The 14,540-nt window shown below is 48.4% G+C and overlaps 7 protein-coding genes across 7 annotated transcripts; 4 read left to right on the forward strand and 3 right to left on the reverse strand.

Annotated features, from left to right (window-relative positions):
- Nucleotides 1-254: 254 nt before the first annotated feature.
- CNBA4750 (hypothetical protein) lies at nucleotides 255-1,860 on the forward strand (the record flags this gene model as incomplete). Its single annotated transcript, XM_772684.1, has 4 exons — nucleotides 255-261; nucleotides 331-1,476; nucleotides 1,545-1,662; nucleotides 1,728-1,860. 4 exons carry the CDS (start codon nucleotides 255-257, stop codon nucleotides 1,858-1,860), a joined length of 1,404 nt encoding a protein of 467 aa, XP_777777.1.
- A 721-nt stretch (nucleotides 1,861-2,581) lies between these two features.
- On the reverse strand, nucleotides 2,582-4,258 carry CNBA4760 (hypothetical protein; the record flags this gene model as incomplete). The annotated part of the gene is made up of 8 exons (XM_772685.1): nucleotides 2,582-2,923; nucleotides 2,975-3,119; nucleotides 3,167-3,446; nucleotides 3,499-3,591; nucleotides 3,642-3,855; nucleotides 3,903-3,974; nucleotides 4,027-4,106; nucleotides 4,171-4,258. The coding sequence occupies 8 exons, from the start codon at nucleotides 4,256-4,258 to the stop codon at nucleotides 2,582-2,584; spliced, it is 1,314 nt and encodes a 437-aa protein (XP_777778.1).
- Nucleotides 4,259-4,466: 208 nt separating this feature from the next.
- CNBA4770 (hypothetical protein) lies at nucleotides 4,467-5,946 on the forward strand (the record flags this gene model as incomplete). The annotated part of the gene is made up of 3 exons (XM_772686.1): nucleotides 4,467-4,690; nucleotides 4,745-5,830; nucleotides 5,883-5,946. 3 exons carry the CDS (start codon nucleotides 4,467-4,469, stop codon nucleotides 5,944-5,946), a joined length of 1,374 nt encoding a protein of 457 aa, XP_777779.1.
- A 194-nt stretch (nucleotides 5,947-6,140) lies between these two features.
- On the reverse strand, nucleotides 6,141-8,924 carry CNBA4780 (hypothetical protein; the record flags this gene model as incomplete). Its single annotated transcript, XM_772687.1, has 4 exons — nucleotides 6,141-7,180; nucleotides 7,261-8,612; nucleotides 8,668-8,842; nucleotides 8,888-8,924. 4 exons carry the CDS (start codon nucleotides 8,922-8,924, stop codon nucleotides 6,141-6,143), a joined length of 2,604 nt encoding a protein of 867 aa, XP_777780.1.
- Nucleotides 8,925-9,932: 1,008 nt separating this feature from the next.
- Nucleotides 9,933-11,146, forward strand: CNBA4790 (hypothetical protein; the record flags this gene model as incomplete). Its single annotated transcript, XM_772688.1, has 6 exons — nucleotides 9,933-9,974; nucleotides 10,028-10,209; nucleotides 10,267-10,349; nucleotides 10,406-10,578; nucleotides 10,644-10,856; nucleotides 10,910-11,146. The coding sequence occupies 6 exons, from the start codon at nucleotides 9,933-9,935 to the stop codon at nucleotides 11,144-11,146; spliced, it is 930 nt and encodes a 309-aa protein (XP_777781.1).
- A 405-nt stretch (nucleotides 11,147-11,551) lies between these two features.
- Nucleotides 11,552-12,897, forward strand: CNBA4800 (hypothetical protein; the record flags this gene model as incomplete). The annotated part of the gene is made up of 5 exons (XM_772689.1): nucleotides 11,552-11,781; nucleotides 11,930-11,990; nucleotides 12,056-12,169; nucleotides 12,241-12,680; nucleotides 12,741-12,897. 5 exons carry the CDS (start codon nucleotides 11,552-11,554, stop codon nucleotides 12,895-12,897), a joined length of 1,002 nt encoding a protein of 333 aa, XP_777782.1.
- Nucleotides 12,898-13,504: 607 nt separating this feature from the next.
- Nucleotides 13,505-14,464, reverse strand: CNBA4810 (hypothetical protein; the record flags this gene model as incomplete). Its single annotated transcript, XM_772690.1, has 4 exons — nucleotides 13,505-13,740; nucleotides 13,792-13,854; nucleotides 13,938-14,136; nucleotides 14,291-14,464. The coding sequence occupies 4 exons, from the start codon at nucleotides 14,462-14,464 to the stop codon at nucleotides 13,505-13,507; spliced, it is 672 nt and encodes a 223-aa protein (XP_777783.1).
- Between the last annotated feature and the right edge of the window lie 76 nt (nucleotides 14,465-14,540).

Genomic DNA, 14,540 nt, shown 5'->3' on the forward strand with positions numbered 1-14,540 from the left:
ACGCTCCCTTCCTTACATACCCCCCCTGACTCTCACATCCCTTATGGGATAGATCATCTCTTGAGGAGTATGAACGGCATGTCTTGGCGCGTGGCTCTTATATATTCGGGCATTGACAGTGGTGTAACGATAAACAGGACCATTCACACATTTGCATAAGCGGCAGGTTACCATATAATCACTGCAAGTAGCACCCTATTCGGGCGAGCAGCATGCGCCAATTGTCGCTCATTTTATTATCCCTCATATTCCCAATGCAGGGTGAGTGCTCGCTTATGCCCATCTCTACTCGGTGTTGAGGTAATCTCTGACACGAGAGCTTCCGAATAGTCATTGGGAACGGACCCCCTTCTTCCTTCGTTGATACCGAAAATGTCATTCTCTCCCCAAGCACAAGCGCTCCCGAAATCACTTCCGCCCAAATCACCTCGGATATCCTTTCCGAAACGCTACCAGAATCAGCATCCTCGGCGGTCATAACTAGCGCTGCTGAAATCACCTCTGCTCCCATCACTTCAGTTGCTGCTGCAGTAACATCTGCTTCAGAAATCATCAATGACTGTCCGGATGAATCTTCAGCGGTTGTCGTCAGCACCGAGCCGTACGTCACCTCCATCCCACAAGAATCCTCCACCATCTCGGAGCTGGATGGTGGTGCAGAAGAGTCTGAATCAGTTTCCGACTCTGGCTCTCAGGGGGCCTCGGTCACTGTAACCTCTGCTGCAGCAGCGGCGACCTCGATTTCCGCTTCAGATGGGATTGAGGATCCTGATGAGAGCTCAGGTGTGAGCTCAGGTGTATCTGTGACGAGTGAAATTGGGAAGGGAGCTTTCGCAAGTGTGACGGACGGTTCGCAGGTCGCTACATCAGATTCAGTGTCGGTCAGTTCTACAGCAGGATCGGTTACTGCTTCGGCTACTGTGGAAGACCAATCTGCCTCCGTCTCCGCCTCTACCACTGCTAGCTCCCCCTCTTCCTCTACCCCCGTTTCTGCCCTCGTCGGCTCTGATGGGGTCGCAAAATGTACAGACTATAAATGCAACTCCGGCGCAGATTGGCTCGTTTCTGCTCTCTGCGCCATCTCGAAATGCAACCATATGTGGCCCCTCTCGCTTGTATCGGACATGCAAGGCGACTTGTACGACACGACTGGCGCGACCTTCACAGTTTGGTCCGCACCCCTTCAACCAAATGCGTCAGTCATCACCTTTGACCAGGCGAACACTGCTTTAGCAGATAACTCCGCTGAGGGAGGCTGGCTGGGAGGGGCAATTGATGTGGCCATAGAGAAAATGGGTGGCGACGGAGTTTATTACACTACGGATGGAGAGGGAGGATATGAAGGAAAGATTTTGATGCCAAGCAAGACAGAGACAAATCGTACGAGGGTGGAGGAGGCAGGAATGTGGGCATTGGTTTACTTGACGGGGCAGTATGCTGTGAGGGAAAGTATTCCGGACGATGATGCGACATGGTGTGAGTTTCCCCTATCTTGCGCTCCATTGGATTACTTTTGGGGCTTTTGCTGATCTGTGTGAGGACAGTGAACTTTATGCAAAAAGTAGATGGGTCGCCAGTTCTCATCTACACAACAGATACACCCGATTCATCTCTCACCAAAGACCAGTACTATACCGTCAACACCATTACTAATAAATCAAAGTATGTTCCTATATACCACAGTGTTTTCCTTATAAGCGGTTCAAAGCTAATAAATGCTGTATCAGCGTGACATTATGGGACCCATACGGAGAGGGGATGAATGCGTACAAGTATATCGATATCACCGCTCTCAAGACCAGCTCAAAATGGATATACCATCTAGACTGGCCCCATTTCCTCCGGCAAAATGATGATTAAGAGCTGATGAGAGACCAAGGGAGAGTAACAATGTTCCAAGATGTTTGTGTTATCCTTATTGGCCTTGAAAATCGACTTTATATAACACGCTTGTGACTCAATGAGTCGTCTATACCTTTACTCTGGCCCGAGCATGAAAACTTCTCTTTGTGACATATAAGATAATTTGAGCCACTCAATTTATCACGGGAGCCATACGGTCGAGTCGTGCTATCGTCAGACGTTTTAGTAACAAGCGATTTTTTTTCCCTTTCTGAGCACTTTACATCTCTCGTTTTCATTGCCGTCGTTCTTCATTATACTTCATCCTAGAGCTTTCGAATCAGTACAGTTTAGTAAACAGTGATGAATGGTTTTTTATTCTGCGATCCATCTGTTGGTCACATCTACGATCTGTTCCCGTTCTCTCTCTGCCACGTCATGCTTTTGTATCGTCAGGTGGGAATTTCGAGTTATACATTGGTTGGTTAGAACTTAGCTTCCGATTAGGGATGGAACCTTGCAGTTGCTGAGTGATGGAAGTCTTCTTGAATTAATACTCTCACTTCATTGTCAACTGCTCCAATGATCAAGAGCGTAGAGCCCTCGACACCAACTAAAAAGCAGGATCATTTCGGCCGCAAAGGATGACTTCGCATCGATTATTTGTGTCATTTCCGTTTGAAAAGGATTATTATGATAATATGTACCCTTTTGATACCTATGCATAGTAAAGATCAATTTAAGCTGTGAGCGGCATAAAAGTCTTCCTCAAACCCTTGCCCATTTCCCTAGGGTTCCCCTGGCTCGCAATAAAACTCTCCATGAACAACTCATCTGATCCATTGGGAGCCCAGCCCTTCTTGGTGAAAAGCTCAAAAAGACCAGCCGCTTCTTCAGAATTCATACCGTAGGGAACGTTGATGGGAGTGAGATTCTCGGCGTGAGCAAGGTGGTAGGGGTTGATGGCGGTATAAGGAGTAAGTGGACTAGATGAAGAAATAGAAAGAGCAGATCGAATTGCAGGAGAAGGAAGGTTAGATGGGTCAGATAGGGATAGGGAGGTGACAACAGCGCCTCGAGACTATACCTACTGTTAGTAATGTTTCTTCAAGAGAATGAGATGATAACATACGAAGGATCGTCTAGCAGCGATAAAGTCAAGCGCAAGCCGAGGAGTAGAGAGATGGTAAGGTTCAATGGGAGTGTAGTCAGCGGCACGGTACTTGGACGTGTTGAAGAGACTTTGAGCCTCGTCAATTGCCCACAACACGGGGAATCTACATAGAATTAGCTCGATTTCATTTCGTGCCGCTTGATTACGCACTGAGTCTGCTTTTCCAGTGCACCAACAACAGCTTCCAAAGCCTTGACGGCCGACCTGTCGTCCTTCGCACCCAGCTGAGCCAAAGCGGCCACAGTCTCTCCAGCCTCCACGCTCTTGCCCTTCGTGAGTTCCACCTTCTCTGAAAGTTCAATGGCGCTGAGCTTGTCCCTATTGGTTTCAAGAAGAACAGAGAGAATATTTTGTGCGGATTCCCATTGGGCGTAGGTCTTGGTTTCAGGATCATAGATGTATTGGGAGGTGGAGTTTACCCATTTTGAGGCTGTCGAAGGGTTAACAGATGATTATATCATTAAATGGGACTGTATACATGCCTCGGGGAGAATACAAGACGATCCATCCGGACTCGATTGCATAGGCAACGCTTTGAACCAAGAGAACACTTTTACCACTTCCTTGCTCACCAGCTTCAGTTATTATTAGCTCACATTCATTAGAAACAAACCGATTTACGCACTAAGAATGTACCTTGCAAGCTTGCTGCTTCCAGTTTTTGCGGCCTCCACACGCTTCACAAGGTCCAAAGTAGCTTCTCTCACAACGCTAGCAGGTCCACCAGCAGAAGCAAATTCCTTGTCAATCTTTGAAGGCAAGCCGAAAGACTTGAGCTTGTCTTGGACGTCTTGAGAGAAGATGGTAGGCTTGCCAACATTGTCTTTTCGGAACTTTTCCTATTACAGTTTGTCAAAATTGTCCTTTTCGAGTGTGAACTACATACAGGATTGAGTCTAGGAAGATCAGAAAGGTCTGGCGGATTCGCAGACATAGAGTATCTCAAAGTGATGTTGTTCTACAGCTCATATTAGCTTTGTTTCTTCCATGTCATTCCGGCTGCAGCTGACGTTTCCTCCACCACTGCCACTAGAAGTGTCCTTCTTCTTTTGAGCGAACCCCTGCTTGGCTTTAGCTGTGGTAGCGGCAGCTGCGATTCCATCGTCAATACACAATTTCCAAACGGAAGACTAAGATCTTGAGACTGCACGCACCTTTCTTAGGCGCAAATGCAGGCACTGAGGTGGCAATGCCCCTCGATAGGGGGGTTTGGGCGAAGCGTATGATGGGTCTTGAGCTCATTTTTGACTTAATGTTGTCTTTTTTGCAAGTCGAAAGTATGTGGACGTTTTGCTCGGATGACTTCGACATTTCGGGATAAATTAACTAAGAAATTAGATATATCTTAAATATATTTTTAAAAAAAAGTTTGAAGACGGATTTTGTTTTTGGGACCTTCGTCCGCGTCCAAATTCTTTCAACATCTGGTACAAATCGATTAACTGAAAAAATGGTCCCCAGAGCGTCAACTAGGGCCCAGGGCAAACCATATGACAGACCTGCAGCTAGTACGAAGTCAAAAGGCAAGGGAAAGGCACCAGTGCACGATCTGGGAGCTCCTTCAACCCATTCACAGCCATCGAGAAAGGGTAAGAAGGCATGGAGGAAGAACATTGACATAACGCACGAAGAGGAGGCGTTGGAGAAAGCTAGGGAAGACGAGAGGGTTACTGGGTAGGTTTTCTGCACTTGGTGTATTGTATTATCTGGTAACTGACAAGATTACAGTGGACCGATGGCTACTAAGTCCAATAACGAGCTGTTCACTGTCGATGTTGTCGGTGATGCTCAAGTCGGGGCGAAGGCGAAACGTCAACATAAACCACTTAGATCTCTTGCCATACTATCTGAACGCTCTGCTGTTCCCTCCCTCACTTCTCGAGTGTCTAAGGCTGCTCCTCAAAAGAAAAAACCTCTTCTCTCCTCAGCCGAGAAGGAGCGTCTCAAGCGCATCGCTCGTAAGACACAAGCTTTCTCCGATGGCACTGGTTTAGCAAGTGCCGATATTCAAGCGAGGGGGCCCGTGGAAAAGGATGTGTGGGAAGAGGAGCAGGAGTTTGAAGTCGAGGGTGGCTTTGGAGAGGAGACAATTGTGAAGAAGAAGGTCAAGGTGCCCGTGACTATCGCTCGTCAGCGAGCCGCTTATCTTGGTTCTGTCGACAAGGCTGTCGAAACTCCTGAGGGGGGCGTTTCTTATAACCCTTCTGCAGAGTCTCACGCTAAGCTCATTGACGAAGCTTACAAGGAAGAACTTGCCGCTGTTGAGCGTGAAAAGGAGGAAGCTGCTCTTATTGAGAAATTTGGCTCTGTTGTCGAAGCGCGCAGACATATTAAGCGATCAGAATTTGCCGAAGATATGCTGGTCGGCGATGGCGAATCTGATGACGAGGAGTCCAGTGGAGATCAGGATTTGCCAGAGAAGAAAGCTTCAAAGCGCAAGACTACCGCCCAGCGTAACCGTCAAGCACGACAACGTGCGATCGAAGAAGCGGCTCGACAAGAAAAGGAGAAGCGTAAATTAGCCAACTCTGTTTCTTCCCTTGCAGCATTCAAGAAGGAAGTTGAGAGGAAGCAGAAGGAACAGGCTGAGAAAGAGAGGATAGCGAAACTTGCCAAGAAGGAAAAGGAAAGAAGGGGCAAGCAGGAGGGAGAGAAGGTCGGAAAGTATAGGGTGCAAAAGAAGAGGGTTGAAGTGCAGCTGGGTGAAGATTTGGCCGAAAGTTTGCGACAGGTCAAGCCGGAAGGCAACTTGTTTAAAGATCGATTCTTGGCTTTGCAGAAGCGAGCACTTGTCGAGCCTCGTGTTCCCCAATTGTACGTGTATTTCCTGTCATGATTTGTTATCATCACTGACTTTTTCCTGTAGGCCCAAGAAGAAGGCTCTCAAGATCAAGGAATTCGAAAAGCACGCATGGAAGCGCTTCCTCTAGGTTGTTACTTTTTCATATAGTTATCATACCTGTACATTTTTGGCCATGTCTGTACGCTATGCATCGCACCCGTTCGAACAAACAAAACAACACTTCACCAATCTTGTACATGTGACTTTCCGTACAGTAAGTATATCGTAAAAATGATCCACATGGGAGAAAGCTGTTATGACCCTACACGCAGCTCCCTCGAATTAAGTCGCCCGCGCCTCGCTCTGCCCTTGCTCCTGTCCTTGCCCATCTGCGTTCTCTTCCCAACCTGCTAATAAGTCCATTATCTCCTGATTTAGCTCCCCATTCAACTCCTGTCCATCATTTCCGGTGAACAGGCTATTTAGATCAAAATTGTCCACACCAATGGTTGAAGTATCCATCGACGACAGGAACGCATTAATGTCAAACTCCGGATCAAGATCAGATGGTCCTTGGGATTGCGGTCGATGTGTTTGGGGTTGCGAATGAGCCGGTGGCTGAGTCGGGTTGGGGTCAGGCGTAACATGTGAAGGGTTGGGTGTCGGGTGTGATCCATTTGAGACAGGATGCGCGGGGTTGGGCGTGGGGTGCGAGGGATTTGGGGTCGGGTTGGCCTGTGATGAAGGTGTAGGTGCAGGATGAGGCGTGCTACTCGTGCTTCCATACCCACTTCCATGGGAGTGACCATGTCCATGTACATTATTCTCCCCCATAATGGTCCTCGGCGAAAAGCCAAACACCTCGCTCGAAAAGTCTGACGGCGTACCCACACTCGCTCGTGTACTAGCTCTTGTCGCCATTCTCGGGCTCGGTACAACACCAGTCTTGGGTTTATACCTCTTCCGTGGGCTCTCCATCGGATGACCGGTCATACTTGATGAGCTGGGCGTATGTCCTCCAGCGTCACTGCCCCCAGCTCCACGGCCATGGGCACTATGTGCCTGTGATGGGAGGGTATGGGGAGGAGGTTGAGGTGGATGAGACCGAGTGTTGTAATGGGAATGTGAAGATGAAGGTGGATGGTCTGAAGACGAACGCCGCTTTAAACGAGGAGAAGAACGTAGCCCAGAGGCAGGACCATCCGAGAACAGGTCATGACTGTGTCCTCGGCGTTTATGGTCCGGTGCATTAGTGCTTTTGCCCGCGGTCGACGATGGCCCAGCAGTCTGACTTCGTCCTAGACCATTAATTGCAGCAAGTTTGGGATTCCACAATTCAGGAGGTCGCATTTTCTTGTGTTCGTTGAAGTACACCCCGCAATCTGTAAGTGATTGGTCAGTGTTAGTCATCAGGGGAGTTCTTGGCAATTTAAAGGAAGAAGAAGACGAAGAAATTACGAACCATCGCAAACTTTTCTAGGTGGCCCGTCTTTCATCTTCCGAATCCTCCAGCAATCAGATTGCATTGTACCGCAATTACAGCACCCACCACCCTGTGCGCCTGCTGCTGCTGACCTGTTTTGTGTTACCGTCAACGGTGTGTTCGGCTGTGGCAAGCTCGGTGTTGGAGTTGTGGGTTCTGTAGGTGAATCCTCTCTTTCAACTTCTGCCTCTCTATTCCTCGTTCCAGCAGCACCACTGCCGGCCCCTTGTCCAATTTCATCCTTCTTTCCCTTATCGCCCATCAAACCTGAAAAGCTTCTCAGTTGGGTAAACATATTTGAATTATTCGGCACGGCTTTCAACAGATTCCTCAATGTCGGATTTGACGCTAAGTGGCGGGCGAGTTCGGGTGACATCATCCCGTCTGCACGAAGAAGAGCGTGAAGATGTTTACGAGATGGAGTTGATGGAGGAGGAGATTTTGAACGAAGTGATGGGGGTGGGGTGACTTGGCGAGAACGGGCAGCAGCCGTCGCACTGCTCTCCGCAAAGGTGGGAGCATTTTGAGGATTGGTGGTGGACTGGCGTTGGGGAGGCGGTGGAGGCGGTGGAATGGTAGATGATGCACGGCTTGAAAGCTGATTTGAATTTGAGGACGTGGGGTCACCAGGAAAAGATGATGGTGGTATACCGGAAGACGAGGTTCGATTGCCCATTGAAGATGTCGGTCTGCTTGAAGATCCGGTTTGGCTCTGAAGCCTTTCGATCGTCTGTGACTGTCGTTGAGATTGGTTTTGGCCTTGACTTGGGCCACTATTTTGCGGCTGGGCTTGAGACTGTGCTTGCGAATGGACCTTTTCCTTTGACTGTCCAACAGGCACTTGTCTGCCAACATTCTGTTGACTGGCAAATTTCCGCACAGCTGGAGAACTCAAAATTCCGGGCGTGCTCGCCGGACTTCCTGCAGTACCAGTGCCTTTCGCCAGAGACTCTTCAAACTCCTTACGCCCCTTGAATTCTGCCTTGCCCTCGGGGTTCACTTGTCGCAAAGATATGCTGACCTCGAGTCCCCATCCTCTGCCATCATCTTCTCTTGATTGTGGACCTGCATTGGCAGCGGCCACAAGACCTTCAAGTCCGCCTTCTGGAGTAAATTGGGAGCATGAAAACTCGTAATCCTGGGTCAAACGCCCCTTGACGATCGTCGAACCCGGTGAAGTTTCAGAGAGCGCCCACGATAAAAAGCCTCGGCCTGTCCACGAAGTAGACTCCTCTGAAGGAGCAAAAGCGCGTGGAGCTGGTGACCTTCGGGAAGGATCGAGGTTGTATACTGAAAAATCAAGTGAAGCTTGATTTGGTATACATTCCGGACTGTCAAAGGCTTGTTATTGGGGTTATTGTGCGGAGAAGAGACTCAGAAACTTGCCTGGCAAAACAAATGGCTCTAGCAACGCCTTTCAAAAAGCAGCTACCCATCAATTCTTCTCTCCGATTCGGATCAGATCCTGCTCCAACATCATAATGGACGTAAACTTCTTGAAGATTGTTGAGTACCGTTACATAGGAATGGGGAGAAGTGTCGAGGCTATACAGCACCTTGACTGCTCTGTGTCAGCCTTTACTCTAAGACTGCAGTGTTGACGTACCTGGAAGTTGATGTATCTTCCCTGGTGACGGAGCCATTTCTTAGTTATATGATTACGAGGGCCGTTGGGAAAAGAGTGGTCAACAGCAAATTTGAATAAACGACAACAGACTGGTTGTTTGGTTAGTTGTTGTTGCTCCTCTTGTCCTTCTTCTATTATTATTATTATTTATCTCCGCTGACGGCGATGACCGCCACGGACTTGCGCGGCAAAGTCCGATTCCATGATTGTTGTTGATGATGAATATTATTTTGTGTGGTCGGTACCTGTACATATACTCGACCACCGGGAGTGTTATTTAGTACTGCTTAATTGTTTTTCAATATATAAAGCTTGTCAGATACATAAGGGGACGTGCATGTCGTTTCATGGCACTTGGAGGAACGAAACAATAGGATACAGTTCAAGCGTTAAGTTGCAGGTTCGACCAGAGGTTCTTTCTAAGAATTGACGCCAAGCGGCGGGCCAGAGCGACAGACGGCTGAGAGATAAGCTCTGACCAATGAATGCCGAATGGTGGTTGTGAGGAGACTTGTTGCATACGTAGAAGGAGGAGGGCGTGTAGCTGGTGGTTTAAGAGGGAGTGTCGCGGGCGGGTTTTACTATAGGTGGAGTGGAGGCGTGTGTGGAGGTGGAGGTGGGAGTAGAAGCACATGGGAGGAGGTGGAGGTGGAGGTGGAGGTAAAAGGCAACGATAATTTAATAAGTGATGCGATGGTGGACGGAGGAGCTGCTATTCCTGGAACGTATGTACCGTACTGCATCGACTTTACTGGCGGACGGGCTTCCCGCAACATGTAGGCCACTAACCGAGGGGGGAAAGCGCATATATAAGACAGCCTCTCACCTGCTTGCCTTCCCACGCATCATCCATAGACTGCTCAAAATTACCTTAACATTCCACTGCCACAACAAATCAACAATTTGAGAATGTCCAACTCTATTCCCTCTCAGTTCACTGGATGGGCTGCCTACTCTCCTCAGCGTGGCGACGAAATTGAACTCAAACCCCACAGCTATACCCCAAGGAAGTTTGAAGATGATGATGTCATCGTCAAAGTCGAGTGCTGAGGTCTTTGCGGTGTATGTGAGCAGACTTTCCGCATGTTGGGTCTCGCTAACGCTGTGCCATGTACGTAGAGCGACGTCCACATGGTTCGTATGAAAACACCTGGTCCTACCATCACTGGTCACGAGATCGTCGGTACCGTTGTCAAGGCTGGTCCCAAGTCTGAGCACAAGGTGGGGGAGCGCGTCGGTTTCGGTGGTCAGGCTGGGTCTTGCAGAAGTTGTGCTAGGTGCAAGGACGAGTTTGAAAACTAGTGAGTCCCTTTCACCTAATACTTTAACCACAAAAAAATCTCACGCGGATGCCTCAGTTGCCCCAAATCTCAGAACGCTTTCTTGTCTCCCCTTGAGAGCGAAAGCCAGCCATACACCCAGGGCGGCTTTAGCGATTACTGTAGGCTAATCCCTGCCAACTAAAGGAAAGCCCGTGACTGATTTATATTCTAATAGACCAGGCCAAGGGCCATTTCGCCATTAAGATCCCTGAAGAAGTCTCTTCCGTCGATGCCGCCCCTCTTCTTTGTGCTGGTGTGACCGTTTTCACTCACCTCAAACACTATAAGGCTGGTCCCGGAGTGAAGGTTGGTGTCGTCGGCACTGGTGGTTTGGGACATGTGGGTCTCGTAAGTTGAGCTGCTCCCGTCAATGTTTTCAATCCTGACAATCTGGGATTAGGCAATTCGCCAAGGCCACCGGTGCCCATGTTACTGCCATCTCTTCCAGTAGTAGCAAGCGAGAGGACGCTGCTAAGCTTGGTGCTGATGCCCACCTTGACACTTCTGACGAAAAAGCTGTCAAGGCTGCTTTCAGCACCCTTGATCTCATCATCTGCACCAGTTATCAGGACAACATGCCTCTCAAGGAGGTTTACCTTCCTTTGCTCCGTCCTCTAGGAAACATTGTACGTCTTTCCGCCGGCAGTTTCCCGGCCACTCACTAATGCTACGGCCCTAGGTGATCCTCGGTCTCGCGGAGTCTGGTTACCCTACTCTCGGTGTATGGGACTTGCTCGGTAAATCGGTCACTAGCTCTATGATCGGCTCCCCGAAAGACCACGCAGACATGTTCGCCACTGTAGTCAAACACAATATCCGTCCTTGGGTGCAGACCAGACCCATAGCGAAAGCTGGCAAGGCCTTCACCGATTTCAGGAAGGGTGTTCCCAAGTACCGATTCGTCCTTACTGCTTAATGCAACCCCTGAAGAAAGAGATGTAGTTAGAGTCAAGGAATGTTGTGGTCTTCTGTAGCCGTATGTAGAAGTTATGGGTGATGTGACAAAGAAGATGTCGGATGGTGCAAGAACTTCTAGTTATCATTCCTCTGTGCTGCCGAGCAAGTCTGCATTGGATATTATTAAGCCTTGTGATGACCGACTAAAGCTCAGATGAGGACCTGCTGGCAGGTTCTTTGTTAGTCGAGGAGCATTTATCAGACTCATAAAATAGCCGGGCTGCCCAGGGAATCCAAGAACGCGGCTGGCGGAAGTGAAGCGAACTTGCCTCCACCAGCAAATTCCGGCAATCCAACACCTCAGGCCTCAGCCTTCCGTACCTACAATAGATACTTTTAAGTCATGCTTCTATAGCCACAGACCATGCAATACCTCCGCCTCTCTCTCCCTCCGTTTGCACATAACAACCTCGCCTTCTCTCCGTTTTACGATCATCATTTGGCTCTTGCTTCCGGTTCCAACTTTGGGCTAGTCGGCAATGGCAGGGTGCACGTCGTCAAGATGGACCAGCAGGTCGCGGGTGGATTGGGGCTGGTGAGAAGTTGGGATACAGCAGATTGCGTGTATGACGTGGCTTGGAGCGAGATACACGAGTAAGTTGCTCAGCTTGTGAGAACTGTCTGGGAGAAGCGAGATGTTCAGACTGGGGGATGTGTTACAGTTATAGGAGATGTTGAGAGAAGGTGTTGATGATGGAGACGGCAGCGACCGGAACGTATAATGACCATCCATTACTTATAGGAATCAGATAGCAGCAGCTTGCGGTAACGGTGCCATCAAACTTTTTGATCTCGCTCTCGAAGTAAGTTTTGTCGCCTCCGATGGGATTGTCATTTGGGAGACATCACTCTTATTTTTCGGTGGTAGGGACTACCTATACAAGCTTGGCAAGAACATACGGCTGAAGTCACGTCCATCGAATGGAACAACATTGAAAAGGAATTGTTTGTGACTGGTTCATGGGACCAATCTGTCAAAATCGTTCGTTTCCATTATTATTCGTTTCATGCTCGAAAAAGTTTGGGGTTAACAAAGACTTGCTGTGACCATAGTGGAACCCCAATCGACAGTCATCAATCCTAACCATACCTGCCCATGCAGGCCAAATATACTCCTCCACTTGGTCTCCTCATTCACCAACCATTATCGCGACTTGTGCTTCTGATGGGTTTATCCGGATATGGGATACACGTATTCTCCCCTCCCCCATCCAAGAAATCTTCCCTCCCTCCGCCGCCCCTAATCCAATGTCATCACGTTCTGCTGGAGAAATACTTAGCTGTGACTGGAATAAATATACTCCACAGCTGCTAGCGTTCTCTTCTCAAGATGGAGGGGTCAGTACGGTGGATTTAAGACACGTACCTCGCAACGCAGAGAAGATGGCGGTAAGGCTAGTGGGAAAACATGGTTTACCGGCGAGGAAAGTGAAATGGGACCCGCATAATGGAACCAGATTACTGAGTGCAGGCTACGATATGACTTGTAGAGTGTACGTTCATTTGTCTTATTTCGACACATCCTGTCGACTTCGATGCTGATTTTGATGTAGCTGGCAAACTGATCTGCCACCAGCCGCACCTTTAAGAGAACTATTTAGTCATCAAAACCATACGGAGTTTGTAATGGCTGCAGATTGGGCCTTGTTTGACCCCGGATTAATAGCTAGTGCGGGGTGGGACGGGGATTTGCATATGTATCGTATCTAGCTGTTGTCAGATTGTATGCTGCACCGAAAGGACACCTTCCACCACCATCAAGTATGGGTTACTGGCAGGTGTTTTCTTTCATCGGAGCTTCAAGGGTATGTAGGCATTGGGTTGTCACGCCACGACTGCAAATGGGAAATTAAGACGGTGGTGGGCGGCGACCAACAGTCGATAACTAATTGTTTAGAATCACGCTCCATAAAACACGAAAGTCCTGTGAGAATTACATTCAGTACTAAAGATGAGCGAAATCTGGCCTAGTCTAATAATTTTATCAGCTGATTATCATTATTCAATGTTTCTGCTTTTAACATATTCGCATGGTTTGTCGTCTCAGCGGGGCGCTAGACGGAAGCAGAACAAAAACAGAGGTGAACAAGAAGGCAAATTTCTGTGAATGTCATTCTTGAGATTAGATTAGATTAGAATGCATGATTTGGCAGGGGTATTAGAAGATGTACATCTACTGCTCTTTATATGCACATCAAAGTTGCGCGCAATATTACACTGGCCTACAGATATTTCCAAGATGATACTCAGCACTCTTCGAACACAATGCAGACCATATATATCCCCTCCGCAAGATAAAGCATGGCTCATAGAAGAATCAAATATCCTTCTTGACCTTCGTCTCAACTTCCCGCTCCTCCCTTTCCTCCACTCTCCTCGCATACTCTTGTCCGATTTGCATACCCATCACACCGAGAGTCAAAAGACCGACAAGAGCGTTTCCTGCGGCAAGAACACGAACAGCTTCGATGCGCTCGTCGGCGGTAGGAGGAGTGTCTCGTGGAGCTTGAGGTGGAAGAATGGTGTACGATGAGGTGACGGTTGACTCGTAGACTAGATGTTGTTAGTGACTTCTCAAGATTGTATGGGCAAAAGGGAACACACGGAAAGTCCTGAAAGAGTTGATATGGACAGTCAAATAAAGAACGATAGTCGCCAAGTGCATGACTAAAGCCACATCAGCATCCACGCTTTACCAACTTGGACAAAGCATCATGGATAAAAAATGTTACAAGTTACAGCTTACTCACCAATACAGCTGCCATCGAAGAAGACAGCACTCTCACTCCACTTGTGAAGTTTGACGAGCAGCACTACGAGTGGTAACCCAAGGGCAACATGGAACAATGCCTTGACAGCACCAGGAGCTTCCCACCACATTTCATAGAATTTGTAGGCGTTATCGATAGCCTCGGGAGTGACAGGCTGATATAGAAGGGGGATATCAACCTGCAGAGTCAAGTGTATCAGCCATTTGCCTCTGCCTCATGGTAGGGTAGCCCGTATTTGTATCCAAAATGTTGTTAAAGGTATAACCTGTCAGATATGCTGATGAAAGTGTGCACACAGGATCGGATTCGCGTTTTTCAAAGCGACAACTTACCACTTGGGAGACAAAGACCATGCCCAACAGGAAGGCACAAGATCCCAGTACAACCGATTGCTGGAACCCCATCTTGAATGTGATGAGTGTATACGTGAGATGAGTTGAAAGCTGGGATGTAAAGGAGAAGATGTGACTGCACGCGGGAGATGACCGACGATGATTGACCGGCATGCGACCAAGCGAGCAAATACGGGATTGGCTTATCGCTTTCCAACATTACGTAATAATAGCATGTATTGAAAAGCTT

Source organism: Cryptococcus neoformans, chromosome 1 (assembly GCF_000149385.1).
Source record: "Cryptococcus neoformans var. neoformans B-3501A chromosome 1, whole genome shotgun sequence".
Taxonomy (NCBI): Eukaryota; Fungi; Basidiomycota; class Tremellomycetes; order Tremellales; family Cryptococcaceae; genus Cryptococcus; species Cryptococcus deneoformans.